This window comes from Acomys russatus, chromosome 15, assembly GCF_903995435.1.
Source record: "Acomys russatus chromosome 15, mAcoRus1.1, whole genome shotgun sequence".
Classification (NCBI taxonomy): Eukaryota; Metazoa; Chordata; class Mammalia; order Rodentia; family Muridae; genus Acomys; species Acomys russatus.
Window position 1 is genome coordinate 61,286,923 of NC_067151.1, and position 17,231 is coordinate 61,304,153.

At 49.5% G+C, this 17,231-nt stretch overlaps 1 protein-coding gene across 4 annotated transcripts; it reads right to left on the reverse strand.

The window, feature by feature from the left end:
* Window positions 1–357: 357 nt before the first annotated feature.
* On the reverse strand, window positions 358–15,854 carry Slc25a44 (solute carrier family 25 member 44). Of its 4 annotated transcripts, XM_051157469.1 has the most exons (4): window positions 15,438–15,847; window positions 11,159–11,796; window positions 4,224–4,351; window positions 358–635 (listed from the first exon to the last, which is right to left on the reverse strand). In XM_051157469.1, the coding sequence occupies exons 1-4, from the start codon at window positions 15,491–15,493 to the stop codon at window positions 444–446; spliced, it is 1,014 nt and encodes a 337-aa protein (XP_051013426.1). In that variant the 5' UTR covers window positions 15,494–15,847; the 3' UTR covers window positions 358–443. The 4 variants fall into 4 exon arrangements, with proteins under 4 accessions (XP_051013426.1, XP_051013425.1, XP_051013424.1 ...); XM_051157468.1 differs by lacking the exon at window positions 4,224–4,351 and having other exon boundaries at window positions 15,691–15,854; XM_051157467.1 differs by lacking the exon at window positions 4,224–4,351.
* Window positions 15,855–17,231: the final 1,377 nt, after the last annotated feature.

Genomic DNA, 17,231 nt, shown 5'->3' on the forward strand with positions numbered 1-17,231 from the left:
TCAATCCCAGGTTTAAAATAAGCAAGCATAAAAAAATAAATCACGGGCAGCTACTTAGAGCCTTGGCCGCAAGACTCCAGAGGAAGACGCAGGGGTTAAGCAAACTACCAGCAGCTCTTCTCTAGGCCTGAGGGATGGACAGAGGGACGGGGGCACCAGTGACGAGCTAACAGGGTCCCGTGGAGGTTGATCTTCAGTCCACGACTGAGTACAAGAACCAGGTGAGGGGCCCAGATCTGCAGGAGAAATAAAATTAGAGGGAACAGGGAGGCCCAAACCTCTGCAGCAAGGGCAGTCCAAAGTCGCTTCTCTTGTCCCTGATAGGCCACCTGGCCTGGAGCAGGATGGGTATGTGGTGGTGGCATTCACAAAGGGAACTATACTCCCTGCTCTGCCCTGGCCAGAATAACGTGTGAAACCACAGGCTCTCTGTCCACCGCTCGCTACCAGTGTCTTGAGTCCACCAGCTCGGGTCGGAGGCTGAGCTTCTTGAGGCTCTCGTAGCCCACCACGATGACGATGGTGGAGGGTGTGGCTGAGATGATTCGGGCTGAGAGGCCCTTCATGAGGCCCCACGGTCCCTCCTCTGCCATCAGCTGTCTGAAGGTCAGGATGATGGAGCTCTTGCCTTCAACCTGGAAAAGTCACCACAGTGAAGGGCCATCAACTGTCCTCAGTCATAGCTGCCCTGCTCCCCCTCACAGTGCTGTAGGCTCAAGTGGGGACTCCGAGGGTTTCACTCTGCTTTTGGTGACAGTGACTTCCTCCAAGCTCTGGTGACAGACTACCTGAGTTTACTTAACCCTTCCCATCCCAGTTTTCTCCAATAGAAAGTGGTGGTAAGAAGAGTCCCTGTGCCACAAGGTTGTTACCGGCAAGAAGAAAATAATAAATGCCAACAATAGAGCCAGGCGTGATGGCATACACCTTTAGTGCCAGCACTGAGAAGGCAGAGGCAGGCAGATCTCTGTAAATTCGAGGGCAGCTTGGTCTATATAGCGAGCTCCAGGCCAGTCACAGTTACAAGATGAAACCCTGTCTCTAACAACAGACTGGCCACAGTGCTGCCGGGCAAGATGCTGCTTATGAAGCATCAGCTGCCACCGCCCTCTCTGTCTCAGGGAGGCTGCACTCAATGTCGTCAGGCAGCTCTGCCCACCCATGGCTGGCTCGGATCATCTCGGTCCCTCCAGGCTTTGGGGCTAGAAGCCTCTCCTCAGCACACCCAGTAGGCAGGACAAGGACCACTCTCCCCCTTCTTCTCAACCGTCCTACCTCCTCCCTACTCCCAAATGACAAATGTAGAACCCAAGTCAAAGCACTTCTACCAATGCAAGGCAAAGGACTCCTTCGTGCCCTCCTTGTCCGCCGTGGCCTTCATGAGGTGACACCAGCTCCACCGACCATAGCGCCCTACTCCATCCCCCCTGCCTTCTTTCAGCACCCCACTCCTCACCTCTTCTTCGCTCTAACATCTGACCACTGTGCTTCCACAACCTCCCCTAATCGTGTCAAGGGCATTTTCAGTTTAGCCCTAGCCTCTGGCCTAAAGCTCATCAGAGACCCGTCTCTTCCCTAGGACTGCCTCCTAAGACACCAGGCAAGGGTAAGAAAGAATGGGGCCAACCCAGGTTCTCCGTGATGAAGACATTGCAGGGTCCAATCGCATCCTGATCGGATCCCGGAGCATTTATTTTCAAATGCTGGAAGAAGCACTTTTTCCTAGGAACAAAAATGCCTGTATCCGGGCTGCAGAGATGGCTCAGAGGATAAAAGCACTGACTATTCTTCCAGAGGTCCTGAGTTCAATTCCCAGCAACCACATGGTGGCTCACAGCCATCTAATGAGATCTAGTGCCCTCTGCTGGTCTTTAGGTCTACATGCAGGTAGAGCACTGTATACATAATAATAAAATAAATAAATCTTTAAAAAAAAAAAAAAAGCCTGTATCTGTTGCTCCTCTTGTTTGGAGACACTATGGCATAAAACTCGACTTTACCCCAACCCATTACGGTTCCTTTTCTTCCTTCCTGGCCTCACCATACCCCGTTGGCCCGCCTCCCATATACTTTTTTTCCTACTTACAAGGCCCCCTTGCTTACACCTAAGCCTGGATAGAGGAAAATCTACCCTCAGCACATCAAGTACCACATTCAGATCCTATTTCTCGGTGCTAGTCAGCGGTCTCCAGAGCCAACTGTAGACAGGGACTACAATTTCCGGGCCCCGCCAAGAGTTGTCAGTGTTCTGGATGCGTCTAGGCGGCATAACCTATGAAACCTACTTAAACCCAGCCAGACCAGCAACACCTCAGGGTGTGCCAACGAGCCTGATGAGCTAGGTTCCATCCCTGGAACCAACTACTGCAGGTTAACCTCTGCCTTCCACGTGCACGCTATAAAGTCCCACACATAAAAAGATAAAATGGAAACAAACAAACAAAACCCATGAAAGTTCCTCAGCTGGCACGGGGGCATGCGCCTTTATCGTGCTGCCTGGAGGGTGGAGGCAGGGACATCATGAATTCAACGTCATCTTTAGCCACAGTGAGTTTGAGGCCAGCCTTGCTTAACTATGAGACTTTGTCTCAAAAACAACAAAAGACCAAACACCAGGTACCTTCCTGTGATCCCAGCACTCAGGAGGATCAGGAATTCAAAGCCAGCATCAGCTACAATAGCAGCTTTGAGGCTACTCAAAACCAAAACAAACAAACAAACAAATAAATAAATAAAAAGCCAGGGAGCTCAATTGGTTCAGTATTTGCTTAGAAGTTTAGTGCCTCTAAAAGTAGGTGTGACAGTACATGCCTACATTCCAGTACTCTAGAGGGGCAGGAAGGTCAGGAGTTCAAGACCATCATTAGAGTTACTTACAGAGCTCAAATCCAGCCTGGGATACATGAGAATCTGTCTTTAAGGGGGAAAGAAAGGAAGGAAGGAAGGAAGGAAGGAAGGAAGGAAGGAAGGAAAATGAAGAGCCAGGCGGTGGTGGAGCACGCCTTTAATCCCAGCACTTGGGAGGCAGAGGCAGGTGGATCTCTGAATTCGAGGCCAGCCTGGTCTACAGTGCAAGTTTCAGGACAGCCAGAGCTGTTACATGGAGAAACTCTGTCTTGAAAACAAACAAACAAACAAACAAACAAAACACCAAAAAACAAAAACAAGGGGCTGGAGAGATGGCTCAGTGGTTAAGAAGCACTGTCTGCTCTTCCAAATGACCCAGGTTCAATTCCCAGCAACCACATGGCAGCTCACAACTGTCTGTAACTCCAGTTCCAATGGCTCTGACACCCTCACACCAATGCAGATAAAATAAAATTAAATAAATTATTTTAAAAAGAAAGAAAGAGAAAGAAAGAAAAAACCAACAAGATGGCTCAGTGGGTAAAGGCTCTCACGGCCAAGCTGACAACCTTAAGTTTGATTCCCAGAGCTCAGAGTGCAGGGAAAGAAATTCACCCACTCACAAGTTTTCTTCTACTTTCTGCTCATACCATGTCAGTCTCATACAGACATGCACACACAATAAATAAATATAATAATTTTAAAGGGGAAAATGGTCATTTTTTTTCCAAGACAGGGTTTCTCTGTGTAGCCTTAGTTGGCCTGGACTCATTTTGTAGACCAGGCTGGCCTCGAACTCATAGAGTTCCACCTGCCTCTGCCTCCCTGAGAGCTGGGGGGGAAGAAGACATTTTTGTCTCTCTCTTTTCCCACTTCTGTCAACTGTCCCGCTTCCTCCTCCCTCCTCCCAAATCACATCTTTAGAGACCACCTCTGTGATTTCAGTCTCTCATTCTCTGTGGACTCATGGCCTAGTGGAAACAACAACAAAAAAAATCAGAGACTCCTGAAATTAATAGGAAATCAATAATTCTAACCACCCCACAAAGCCTGCGAGGTGAGGCAGGAGGACAGAGTGTGGGACAGATTGCAGCTGAAGGCTAGAGGGGAGCAGCCCAGGGCCCTGAAGCTGCGCGTGCAATGGTAGCTATGCCAGGTGCAGACAGAGTAAGGAAAACCAATCGAGACACGTTCACGCGCTCAGCTGGTATCTGAAGAGACAGCACAGGAAGGAACCTGGACAATCATAGGGCTGACTGAACACCAGGGTTGTGGCACACTCAGGTCACGGGGACACTGGAGACCTACAGGGCTTGATTCTAATGGCTTCTCTAAGCCTAAGGTGGGGAGGGGCCTGGGAGGGAGGCCAGTATTACCTGCACACGGGTTCTGATGACATCCATGGGATTGGTGAGGATGGAGGCCGTGGCTGCAGCCAGGGGCCCAGAGATGGCTTGAAAGACAATGTGAGGACACTCTTGAGGACACAGGTACGACAGCCGCTCTGGAATCCAGGGAAAGACAAGGCCTCAAGATACGAGGTACCACCCCGTCTAACCCTCACGCTGCCTTTACAACCAAGACGAGCCCTCTGACCTTTGCCATCTTGGACCTTTACACTTCTCTCTTTCTTGGCTCTGCTTCTCCCTGCATCCACTAGAGATTCGTATTATAAGATCTCTGGAGCTTTCCGAGAAGTCGTTCTGGTCATATCATCCGTTTAAAAAGGACGTCCTTGCCTGGTACCTCCTTTAAGATGATGTAAAAACAAAAAACACATATTGCGTGCAGCACCCTAGCAGGGTATATTTAAAACTGCAAGATTATGCCGGGTGTGGTGGCGCACGCCTTTAATCCCAGCGCTCGGGAGGCAGAGGCAGGCTAATCGCTGTGAGTTCGAGGCCAGCCTGGTCTACAAAGTGAGTCCAGGAGAGCCAAGGCTACACAGAGGAAACCCTGTCTCAAAAAGCCAAAAAATAAAAAAATAAAACTGCATGATTAGCCAGGCAGGGCATGGGAGCTCTAGCCTGTAATCTCAGCACCTAGGAGACTGAGGCACAACTGCTTATAAGTGTGTTACCAGGTAGGCTGCAGAGGAAATCCCAGGCCAAGTGGAGCTTCAGTGTGAGGCCCTGTCTCAAATTATTAAAAAAAAAAAAAAAAAAGTGACACCAATACACAGTGTCTCTACAGAGGGGACTGGGCGGCCACCATGTGCAAGAAGGCTGCTCATTGCTGCATACCCTTTCTTTTCAAAGTTCTTTGCTGTTAGGGCATTGGGGGAAGACAAGGTGTCATGTATCCCAGGCTGGCCTTGAACTCAGTGTGTAGCAGAACATGAGCCTGATCCTCTTGGCATCACCCTCAGGTACCGGGATTACAGACACGTGGCACCAGAGCTGGACCACACGCTGCAGATGGCTCACAGGGCTTCATGCACACCAGGCAAGCACGCTACCAACTGAGCCACATTCCTAGCCCTTCCAAATTCAGTTGGGATTTTGGATTCTGTAAATATATTTATAAATAAAAATCTAACAATATTAAAGTAGGAAGTCTTTTTTTTGTTTGTTTGTTTAATTATGTATATAGTGTTCTGCCTGCATCTAACACCTGCAGGCAAGAAGAGGGCACCAGATCTCATTATAGATGGTTGGGAGCCATCATGTGGTTGCTGGGAATTGAACTCAGGACCTTTGGAAGAGCAGCCAGTGCTCTTAACCTCTGAGCCATCTCTCCAGCCCCCAAAGTAGGAAGTCTTATCCTATAGTGAGGGCCGGATTATACCAAAAAAATAGGTGGGCACAATGGAGCATGTCTTTAATCCCAGAGACAGGCAGATCCCTGAGTTCAAGGCCAGTTTCAGGGCAGATAGGGCGACACAGAGAAACCCTATTTCAAAAGATAAAACAAACAAGGAAACAAAAAATGCAGCCATGGATGGTGATGCCCTTGAAAGATGAAGGTTGGAGGATTAGGGGTCTAAGGTCAGCATCTTCAGCTACATAGTGAGATCCAGGCTACGTTGGACTCCGTGAGACCCTGTCTCAAGAAAATAAAAAAGGGTCCAGTCAGCAGAGTGCTCACCTAGCATGCATGGAGCCTAGCATGCATGGAACCTACCATGCATGGAGTTCTGGATTTGGTCCCCAGCACATAAAACCAGGCATAGTGGCACACATCTGTAATTCCAGCACTCTAGAGGTAGACGCAGGAGGATCGGAAGTTCAAGGCCATCATCAGCTGCACAGAGACTTCAAGAGATCCATGACATTCTGGCTAAATTTTTAAAGAGAAAAAGCCAGGCGCGGTGGTGCATGCTTGTAATTTTTATAAGATCAGCCATGTCTCACAAAGCAAGCACAACAAAGAGAAGTCAACTGCAAAGGGGTGTAGCTCAGCGCCTCAGCGCCTGCTCAGCCTGTGAGTCCTGGGCTCAAGCACTAACACAAGAGAAGAAAGGGAAACTTGGATTTCAAAATGCTAATGACCACGGGATGCCAGGCACCGAGGCCTGTTTTCTTGCAGCGCCACTGGGAAGCGTGCCTGCAAAATGAATTCTCTGCTTTACTCTCTTTTGAGGTAAAAGACAAGAGTTCATTCATTTAGTCCACAAAGATTCAGTGGGTACCATGAGCTAGCTAGCCTGGGTCCTGAGGGATGTACAACAAATTTTTATTATTTTATTTTTTTGTTTTCTGAGACAGGGTTTTTGTGTGTAGTCTTGGCTGTCCTGGACTCACTTTGTAGACCAGGCTGGCCTCGAACTCACAGCAATCCGCCTGCCTCTGCCTCCCAAGTGCTGGGGTTAAAGGCGTGCACCACCATGCCTGGCATGTACAGCAAATTTTTAAAAAGTGCCTCCAATTCTTGCCCTCAGGAAGTGCACATTCTAGTAGCAGAGAAGAGACAGTAAGAAGTAAAGCACGGGCTGGAGAGATGGCTCAGAGGTTTAAGAGCACCGTCTGCTCTTCCAAAGATCCTGAGTTCAATTCCCAGCAACCACATGGTAGCTTACAACCATCTGTAATGAGATCTGGTGCCTTCTTGTGGTGGGCAGGCACACGTGTGGGCAGGATACTGTATAAATAATAAATAAATCTTAAAAAAAAAAAAAAAAGAAGAAGAAGTAAAGCACACAGCCATGTCAGAAAGTACATGCTACAGCTAAAAGAAAATGGGAAAGAAAGACTGGGAAAGCCAAGAGGAGGGGTGAAGCAAGTTATGATTTTAAATAAAACAGTTATGGCACTTCCCAAGAAAGTAAAGTTCAAAAACGACCTGATGGTGAGAGTGCCACACGTGCCTGGACAAAGAGTTTTCCGAGCACAGGATAACATCTGTCAAAAGCACCCAGGCGGCAGCAGCACACCTGAGCGGGGCGGAGGCGGCGAGAGCAATGACTTAGGACAGAACAAGCGGAAGGAGCCAGAAGTGAGATCTGAGGGGAGAAACCAAGGACCTTGTGGATACTTGGGCAAATCTAGGCCCAGACAGGAAGCAGATCACATTGGGTGGTAATCTCCAAGATGGCCTCTGAGTGTTCTCTTCCACAGGCACCAGGCCTTAGGAGTTCTTTTTCGTGTGCTTAGTTCTGGTAGTTTGTGGCAAGGTAAGTAAAGACTAGAGGACATGCAGGAAGAAGATGGGGTTGGCAGGGCAGATGTCACACCTTCAAAGGCCCAGTTGACACGGCAGAATTCAGTGAGCCTGGCAGCGCTCACTCACGTCCCTGGTCCCTAACTATGCTCCTCCCAGAGTCAAGCATGTCAACATAAGCAGGGTGATCCGGCCTTTGCCTTGTGGGTGCCCTTTTTCTCCTGGAGAAGGCATTTTGCAATCCTTACAGACAGCACTGGGACCTGCACTGCCTGCCTCCTGGCCCTGTATGCACTGGCCCCAGGCCTGCAAGCTGCGCAGGACCCAGATTCCAACCCTAAATCTGTACTTTCCGGAGCTCAGAGAGAGAAGGAAGGAAGGTGGGAGGGCAGGGCAAGTAGTCCATGCCTCTCTTCCCGCGTCTCTGTTCATCATCAACCAAGCACCTAAATCTACAGGGAGCAGAGAAACCCAGACTGACCCAGTTTACCTATCTCCTGGCTAAGTGACTTTGGACACCAGTAATAAACAAATATTTACTTAATTTTACTAAATGCCAAGCATTATGATAAACACTAGACCTTTGCAGAGAAAAGAAGAGCCCAGAGAGGTGGCACACACCTTCAACTCCAGCACTAGGGCAACTGAGTCAGGTGGATCTCTGTGAGTTTCGGGTTTTTTGTTTGTTGGGAAGGTTTTGTTTGAACAAAGAGTTTCCCAGTGTAGCCCTGGCTGTCCTTGAACTCATGGAGATCCATCTGCCTCTGCCTCCCAGAGTTCTGGGATTAAAGGGGTGCACTGCCACACCTGGCTCAGATCTCTTAGCATTTAAGGCCAGCCTGGTCTACATAGAAAGTTCCAGGCCGGGGGGGGGGGGGGGGGGGGGGGGGTTGTCTACAAAGAGAGACTCAATCTCAAAAATGAAACAAAGAAACAAAAACAGAGGGGGCTGGAGAGATGACTCAGTGGTTAAGAGCACTGCCTGCTCTTCCAAAGGACCCGGGTTCAATTCCCACAACCACACGGCAGCTCACAACTATCTGTAACTCTAAGATCTGACACCCTCACACCAATGCACATAAATTCAAAATTAAATAAAAATATTAAGAAAAAAAAAACAAAAACAGAGAAAAAGACAAATATCTTCATGGACCTTAAGATTCTAGTTGAAGAGCTAGAATTTGGGGGTAAAATAATTTCAAACTGAAGTGCTAAGAAGAAACAGAGGAGCAGAGGCAGCCCTCTTCCCAACAGGCTAAGGAAGTTCTTGCTGGGTGCGGTGGCGCAAATCATTAAACCCAGCAGGAGCAAGTGAGACTCTGAGAGTTCGAGGCCAGCCTATACTACATAGTGAGTTCCTGGACAGCCAGGGCTATATAGAGAAGGACTTAAAAAAACAAGACCAAGAAAAAAAAAGGTTCTTTATACAAAGGTGCAAAGGTGACATTTAAGTTGAGGCCTGAAGCACAGGAATCCAGCCACATAAAGAACAGAGGAAAAGGGGTCCCAGGGAGGAAGGGGTGTCCCAGGCAGAGCTGTACCCCGGCTTCGGAACTACAACTTCAGACTAATCCTTTAGGAACAGAGCATGATAACCCACACCTGTAAACCTGGCTCCTTGGCAGCCGAGGCAGGAGGATCACAAATCCAAGGCCTGTGTGGACTACAGAACAAGTTCAAGTCCCGCCTGGTAGCTTAGTGAGACGCTCTCTCAAAAAACGAAAGTATAAATGTGTGTGTGTGTGTGTGCGTGTGTGTGTGTGTGTGTGTGACGACTACAGATGTGGCTCCTCTGGTAGAGCTAAGCTAGCAGAGCTCAAACAGGGGACCTGCTCCCTTTAATGCCAGCTCTCAGGAGGCAGAGGAAGGAGGCTTAGAAATGCTACCATGTCAAGCAGCCTGGCCCACATATCAGGCAAGCTAGGGCTGCATAGTGAGGCCGGATCTCCAGAGAGTGAGAAAAGAAAAACAAACAAAGCCATCCTCAAGTGCATAGTGAGTTGGAGGCCAGTGTGGGATACACTGTGAAGAGTCCCTGTGTCAAAAAACAAGCTAGGCAACAGTGACACATGCCTGTCATGCCAGCACTTGGACAGAAGGTAGAGATAAGAGGATGCTGAGTTTGAAGTCACTCTTGGCTGCACAGCACGCTTACAGCCAGACTGGATTATACAGACCTCGACTCAAATCAAAAAGCACCAGCAGTTTTAACATGGCTGTCACCTCAGCACCAGGCCGGCAGAGGCAGCAGGATCAGTAGTTTAAGGCCAGTCTGAGTCCTGTGAGTCCCTATCTCAAAAACAAAACCAACATGTACAAACATCAGGAACAAACACAAGGGCTGGAGAGATAGATGGCTCAGAGGTTAAGAGCACTGACTGCTCTTCCACAGGTCCTGAGTTCAATTCCCAGCAACCCCATGGTGGCTCACAACCATCTATAATGAGATCTGATGCCCTCTTCTGGCCTGCAGGTGTACGTGCAGACAGAGCCCTGTATACATAATAAATAAATAAATAAACACAAAATAAGGCGAGAGTGATGGTGTAAACCTGTAATTCCAGCAGCATAAGACACACAAGCAGGGCCTTGCCTCAAGACACAGCTTAAGCTGGGCGTCCCCACTTGGATCCTAGTACTTGAGCGGCTCAGTGTAGAAAACTGCAGAGTCTGAGGCCAGCCTGAGTACAGCCTGCCCTGGCTGGCTTGGGCTGAAGAATAAGACTCTATTTTTCTTTTTCTCTCAAGACAAGGTTTATCTATGTAGCCCTGGCTGTCCTGGACTCACTTTGTAGACCAGGCTGGCCTCGAACTCACAGAGATAGATCTACCTGCCTCTGCCTCCCGAGTGCTGGGATTAAAGGCGTGCGCCACCGCACCCAGCTATAAGACTCTATTTTAAAAACAAAATACAACCAACGTTTAATTTTTAAAGAGCTGCTGATACAGAGCCCCATGGCCGGAACGTTGGCTAGGACCTCTGGACAGATTTGGCTGGCATGTAGGCAGAAGAAAAAACACACTTCTAAGTATTCGTGAAATCAAATGAGGCCAAAGGCAGACTCCAGAGAAAACGCCTTCCGGGGAACCTGCTTTACTTTTATTTAGTTTGGCTTTTATGCAGTGTTAGGGATTAAACCTCAGGCCTCATGCATGCTAGCAAAGTTCCCCTCAACCGAGCTACATCCCCAGCATTCCTAACAAGTGTGCGCATGGAGCAGAAGCACTCCTGCAAATCCTAGGTTCTGTTGGACTGCAGTGAGTTCAAAGCCGGTCTAGGTTGAACGTCCTCCCAAAGGGTCAGGGTGGCAGTTCAGGGTTCGATGTTACCAGAGTCTAGATGAAATACTGTGCTAAGCAGAAGAAACAGAGCTAGCAAAATTAGGGTTCCAGCCAGGCTTGGTGGCTTATGCCTTTAATGCCAGCACCTAGGGAGGCAGAGGCAGGTGGATCACTGTGAGTTCCAGGCCAGCCTGGTCTACAAAGTGAGTCCAGGACAGCCAGGGCTGATGCAGAGAAACTCTCGAAAACCCAAACCGAACCAAATCAAACCACCAGGATTTAGCTGAGCTTGGCAGGGGCACGCACCTGTGATGCCAGCGCTCAGTGGGGCTAATTTGATCCCCGCTCTACATTCAACTTCACTCTAAAAAAACACGCTGAAACAACAGTATCCCTGCGCCCTCGGCTCCCCTCCCCAGGCCCCGCTTACCTGCATAGAAGTGATAAAAGGGCCACCACACAGCGCTGTTTGGGATGTATGTTAGCAGTGAGGCCACATAGCCTCGGTAGAAGCCTCGAAGCCCGTCAGCCCGTAGGATCTGTCTGATGATGTCTTTCGTTTGGCCGAAGGCAATGAGCCCTTGTCCCTCTAGGTTTCCACGAACTTGGAAGCGACCCATCTTCTCACCCTTGCGCTGCATCATCAGGTGCTGGGAGACAACATCGATGGGCACCGTGATGCTCTGCGCCACGAGGGAGGCGGAGCCACCGGCTACCAGGGATTTGACTGTGTTACTCTGGCTGTAGTCAGCTACAAACTTCCGGGTAAGCTCGTAGGTGGTGACGTAGCACTGGCCTGAGATGAGCGTGAAGGTGTTGACCAGGAACCCCCGGTAGAGGCCAGCCACCCCATCGGCTCGCAGGATCTTGACAAAGGCATCGAAGGTCCCGTGGTAGAGGCTCCTGCCCTTCTGGACCTGCAGCCGGGTGCGGATGAGGGTGAACGGGTACACGCTGACCCGGATCATCATGGTCATCGCCACGCCGAACACATAGAACTTCTTCTTGTCCAGGTGTTCCCACTCGATGATCTGGATGTTTCGTTTGTCCTCCATTGTGCCCGAAGACCTGGGTTTGGACAGGCAGGGGGATGTGAGGAGGGTCAGAACGTGACCCCTTTCCCCTCCCGCCTAGACTTCGAGGTCCCTCTCAGCCTCTCAGGCTGTATCTCGGGGCACTCACCTCAGCAAAGCCCAGCCTTCAGACAGCCTCGCTGTCCATCCACAGACCAGAGCACCCCCTCTGCCCTTGTGTCTTTGACCAGCCCTTTGGAGCCCAGATTCCTTCCTCCAGAAGTCAGTCCTCATGTGACCCTCTAGAGCACCCCTCCCTCAGCCCTACCCAGCTTGTAGGGCTGTACGTTCTGAATTTTGTCTCTACCTAGGTCTTAGCACCTCAGTCCTGAACAGGGACCATTTGTTACGTCTTCCTTGCCTGGCTATGTTTTGAATGCTGTGGACAAGCCGTCCACCTGGCACGATTCAAGGCCTATGTGCCTAATGGGGTGTCACTAAGTGACATGGAAGAGGTTCCTGGAGGCCAGGCTGCTCCTGGATCCTCTGAAGACCTTTCACCCTCGGTGTGGGTCACCATGCTAACATTTGCTGCCTGCTTACCTCACGTCTGTGCCCCACGCTGGCTGCTCTGACCACCCCTGCCCCACCCCCACCACAGTTTATATTTTCTCCCGTCTACATTAGAAAAAGGTGTAGGAGAAGAGTGCAGACAGGGGTTCCAAGCCGCAGGGCATCCCCAACCACCGCCCTGCTCTCCAGGGAATGGAGTCTAAAAGTCAGGAACAGGCCAAAGGTCAGAGTCCTCTTTGGCTGTTAGCTAGCCCCAGAGAGAAAAAAGAACCTTCTGAGTTGGTTTCACTCAGGACCTACTTGAATCTGAGCCTAGTCTAGGCGTACAAACCATGAAGCAACAACAACAAAAATACTTGTGGAAGATGAGCAAACTGAGGACTCTATAGATCAAACGTAACCAAGCCAGAAGCATGCAAGCCACGATCCCTACTCCACTGTGCCAGCGAATCGGAGATCGCAACACAATTCTCTCTGCTCAACTTAAAACTGCGTCCTCCCATGGGAGGCAGTGTAAATGCCCTCTCCACTGTCACCTCCCTTTATTCCAGAGAAAACTAGGACTGCCTCCTCTTTTTGTATTCCTGTGGAGTGACTGAGCCCATTGGCTGAGCAGGCATGTTATCACCACAAGACAAACACAGCAGGGCTCAAGCAGGGGCCTCCTGCTGGTCACGCACAGACTGTGTGTAGGGCAGGGCACAAGGGCAGGCCAGTGGACGGCTCTGCTCCAAGACCTGGTTTCCCGGATACAGTCTTAACCTGTGAAGCTGAACCACCCATTACAGGCGTCTCTGATGAGAAGTCCGAGGCAGGACCCACTGCTCCGTTTCCCCTCGTACCTTCATTTCTCACATGAGTCAAGTCAATCTACCGTAAATCTCCTGAAGGAAGCCAGGGTTCCCCAAGGCAGGTGCTTCCTACCAATGTCATGGTGACAAGAGAAGCCACTGCTGACCATGACTCAGTCAAGAAGGCTAAGAGGGTGCTACACCCTAGGATCTCAGCTCGCTCACCGTCACATAACCTCCTGCTGAAATATCAGTTTCTTGTTTCATCTACTGGAAAATCCTCTTTGCAGAAAAGTGAATGTAAACATTGCTCAGCCTTCCTTTGTCCTGGTTCAGCCACCAGTCCAACTTCCTAATGGCATTTTGTCAGACCCTTACTTGAGTACTTGACTCTTGTTCTGGATTTTTCTGGCACCTTTAAAACTGTTCATTGAGCTGGGGATGTAGTTCAGTTGACAGACTGCCCGCCTAGCATGTACCCAGCCCTAAATTCAATCCCCAGCATAAAAACAACAACAAACCACAGGTGTGGTGACCCATGCGCACAGTCCTAGCATTTGGGAGGGAGACCCATCTGACTATATAGCAAGTTCAAGGCCATCCAAGGTTACAAGAAATCCTGCTTTAAAAAGGACACATTGAAGCCGGGCGTGGTAGCGCACGCCTTTAATCCCAGCACTCGGGAGGCAGAGGCAGGCGGATCGCTGTGAGTTCGAGGCCAGCCTGGTCTACAAAGCGAGTCCAGGACAGCCAAGGCTACATAGAGAAACCCTGTCTCGAAAAACCAAAAATAAATAAATAAATAAATAAATGAAAATAAAAACGGCACATTGTTTGTGAATTGCTAAGTGCTTCCTGTGCATCCCAATACTCACCCAGATCAGGGAGCATTTTATGCTAGAAGTTATCATCAAATGATATGGAAAACATCTGTCACTTCTACTCTCCTCCTCATAGAAACAAAACTCACAAGTGGGCTCTAGTCTCTTGGTTTTGCTGTTGCTGTTGTTTTTGATGTTTGTTGGTTGGTTGGTTTTGGTTTTGGTTTTTGGAGACAGGGTTTCTCTGTGTAGCCCTGGCTGTCCTGGACTCACTCTGCAGACCCTGCTGGCCTCTAACTCACAGAGATCTGCCTGCCTCTGCCTCTGCCTCTCGAGTGCTGGGATTGAAGGCATGTGTCACAGTGCCTGGCTTGTTTGTTTTGTATGGGTTTCAAGTGGCCCAAGCTGGCCTTGAACTCCTGATCCTCTTGCCTTTACCACTTCCTAAATGCTGGGTTACAGATGTGAGCTGCCATATCCTTGCCCAGGTTATTCAGCATTGGGACCAAGCCTAGGGCTTCCTGCACGCTATGCAAGCATTCTACCAGCTGAGCTACACACCATCAGCCCTTGGAGCTAATAACTGTGAAAGTACTCTGTTAACAGTAAAATATTTCTCTTACTGCATTAAGTCCGACCGCGCCACCCAGAGTGCTCCACAGATCAGCAGCACGGGCAGTACCTGGAGTTGCCTATGTAACAACAGAGCCAGGTGTGGTAGCGCATGTCTGTCACCTCAGCCCAAGGGGGCTGAGGCAAGAGAAACAGGGTGATTAAGGTGAGCCTGGGCTACACAGCAAGACCCTGTCTTGGTGGGGGAAGGGGATTTTGGGCCATACTGTAAACATGCTGATTAAGAAATAGCGCTCCTGGTCTACAAAGTTAGTCCAGGACAGCCAAGGCTATGCAGAGAAACCCTGTCTCGAAAAACAAAAACAAGAAATATCGCTAGATGGTTTATATGGGTTATGAAGATGTGGCTTTAATTCTTACAGATTGACAGTTTTGTAAGAATTATAACTTTTCTCAGCGTCCACCATCATTAGGACCAGGTTAGGAGCCCTCCGACCCCATCTTCGACCCCCAATGACCAACTGGTCCCTGGGAATCTTTTCTGTCGACCACTCCCACCACATCAGGTCACCTTGTTCTTGTCAACTCCTGACCAGACACCCAGGGGCTGTAACTCTCAAGACAGAAACGAATGCCAGCCAGCACCCTCTCCTCTTTCTGCTTTCTCTGACACATCAGGCTCTGTACTCTGGGCGCTGTCACCCATCCGTCAATCACATGAAATTAATGCATTCATGCCGGAACACCTGTCGTCCCGCTGTCTTCACTAGGTCCTGGCGACATCTTCTCCCAATCCAAGACAGCCTCCTCCCTCTGGCACGGAGGGGCTCCCACCCAGTCTCCATTGGTCCTCAATAGGTTTCCACGTGACCCCTCATCACAGACACCACATGACAATCCCCTCCAACATACTCCACGTGACACCCTCCTTTATGCACCTTCGCTCCGGCTCTTGCACGGCCAATTGGGGGTCCTCGGGCATGCCCCTCGCCATGCTTCTCTAGTTGTCAGCCTCTCATGCTCCTCTGGCAGGACGAGATGCCTCGCCGGACTTGTCTTTCGATGCCAAAACTGCAGAGCAGCTTCCCATGGCGATGCAGCCCCGAAGAACAGACATCCGCTGTCTCCTCGACAAGTCGGTCCTTAGGTACCTCTGATCCCTTAAGGCACCCTAGCACCGTGCTCGCTTACCTTCTCAGACCCCGGCGGTTCAGCCGCGTCTGAGAGCTCCAACCCCGGACTCCTAGACCGCAGCCCCCGCACTACCCTCCGTTCCCAGCGACAGCCAGACTCGGTTCGCATCTTCCTCCATCTCGACTGGGATCCCGGTACTGCCGGAACCGGAAACGGGGATGCTGTCATTCCCTCCCACTGTGAAGCAACTGTAATTCCACCAATGGCATTCTCGGCCTTTGAGCCTCCCTCTAGGAGCGCCTCTTCGGCCATCTTGGATTAGGGAAGTAGTCCCGCCTGTTTTAGCTTCAATGTGCCCTTAAGCCTTCCACGCATGCGTGCCCCGAGAGGGGACTTCGTCATTGGCGGACACATAAACCGGAGTTAGATACCGCTGTTTCCTCCCTTTTTCTCTCCCTCCCTCCCTTCCTTTCTCTTTCTTTTTCTTTCTTTCCTTTTCTCTTATTTTTTCTTCTCTTTTATTTTATTTTCTTTCTGGGCTAAGTCTCGCTAAGAAGGCCGGGGCGTGGGGGGCGGGGGTTGCTCAACTCATTAATCCCCCTGCCTCAGATTTCCGTTCGTTAAGATTACACACCTGCACCTTCACGCTTGGCTTCCGGGACTCTTCTTGACAACATAGTTAAAAAGAGTCACCTTTTGTTTAAAGATCTAGTGGGATCTTTACATTCATTTCTAAAGTTTAGAATTCGATATTCGGAAGAGAGAGGAGGGGAATCTAATTTTTGGAGCCCAAACAGTAGAGGTCAAAGTGTCGCAGGAAGGAAAGATAAGGTAACTGATTTTCAGGTATAGGAACTCAGATCGGAGAAACAGAGCAGTGACACCAGCTCTGGTCTGGTTTTAGCCATATATCTTTTTTTTTTTTTTTTAAGATGTATTTATTATTATGTATACAGTGCTCTGCCTGCATGTACACCTGCAGGCCAAAAGAGGGTGTCCAATCATCTTATAGATGGTTGTGAGCCATCGTGTGGTTGCTGGGAATTGAACTCAGGACCTCTGGAAGAGCAGGTGGTGCTCCTAACCATTGAGCCATCTCTCCAGGTCCCCACATAACTGATGTTTAAAAGTTGCTCATGGGGCTGGAGAGATGGCTCAGAGATTAAGTGCACTTTCTGCTTTTCTGAAGGTCCTGATTCAATTCCCAAGAACCACATGGTAGCTTACAACCACCTGTAATGAGATCTGGTGCTTTCTTGTGGTGGGCAGGCACATGTGTGGGCAGAATACTATATAAATAAAAAATAAATCTTTTTTAAAAGTTATTTTTTAAAAGTTGGTCACTTATTCTGTACTTCCAATCTATGCTGGTTAGTTTTTTGTCAACTTGACACTGGCTAGATTCATCTGAAAAGAAGGAATGTAAATTGAATAATCACCTTTAGTAGACTGGCCTATAAGCCAGTCAGCTGGCATTTGACTGGTTAATGATTGATGTGGAAAGGCCTGCCCACTGTGGGTTGTGCTGCCCTTGAGCGGGTTGAGTGTGAGCCTAAAGAGAAAGCCATGACATAGTCTCTGCTTCACTTCCCACCTCT

Excerpts from the sequence above, each read along its gene's own strand:
- Slc25a44 (XM_051157469.1), bottom strand. The coding sequence starts at position 15,493 with ATGGCGAGGGGCATGCCCGAGGACCCCCAATTGGCCGTGCAAGAGCCG. Across the intron at positions 4,352-11,158 it reads CTTTTATCACTTCTATGCAG|AGCGGCTGTCGTACCTGTGT; the intron begins GTAAGCGGGGCC and ends CCTGGATTCCAG. Across the intron at positions 636-4,223 it reads TCATCAGAACCCGTGTGCAG|GTTGAAGGCAAGAGCTCCAT; the intron begins GTAATACTGGCC and ends TGACTTTTCCAG.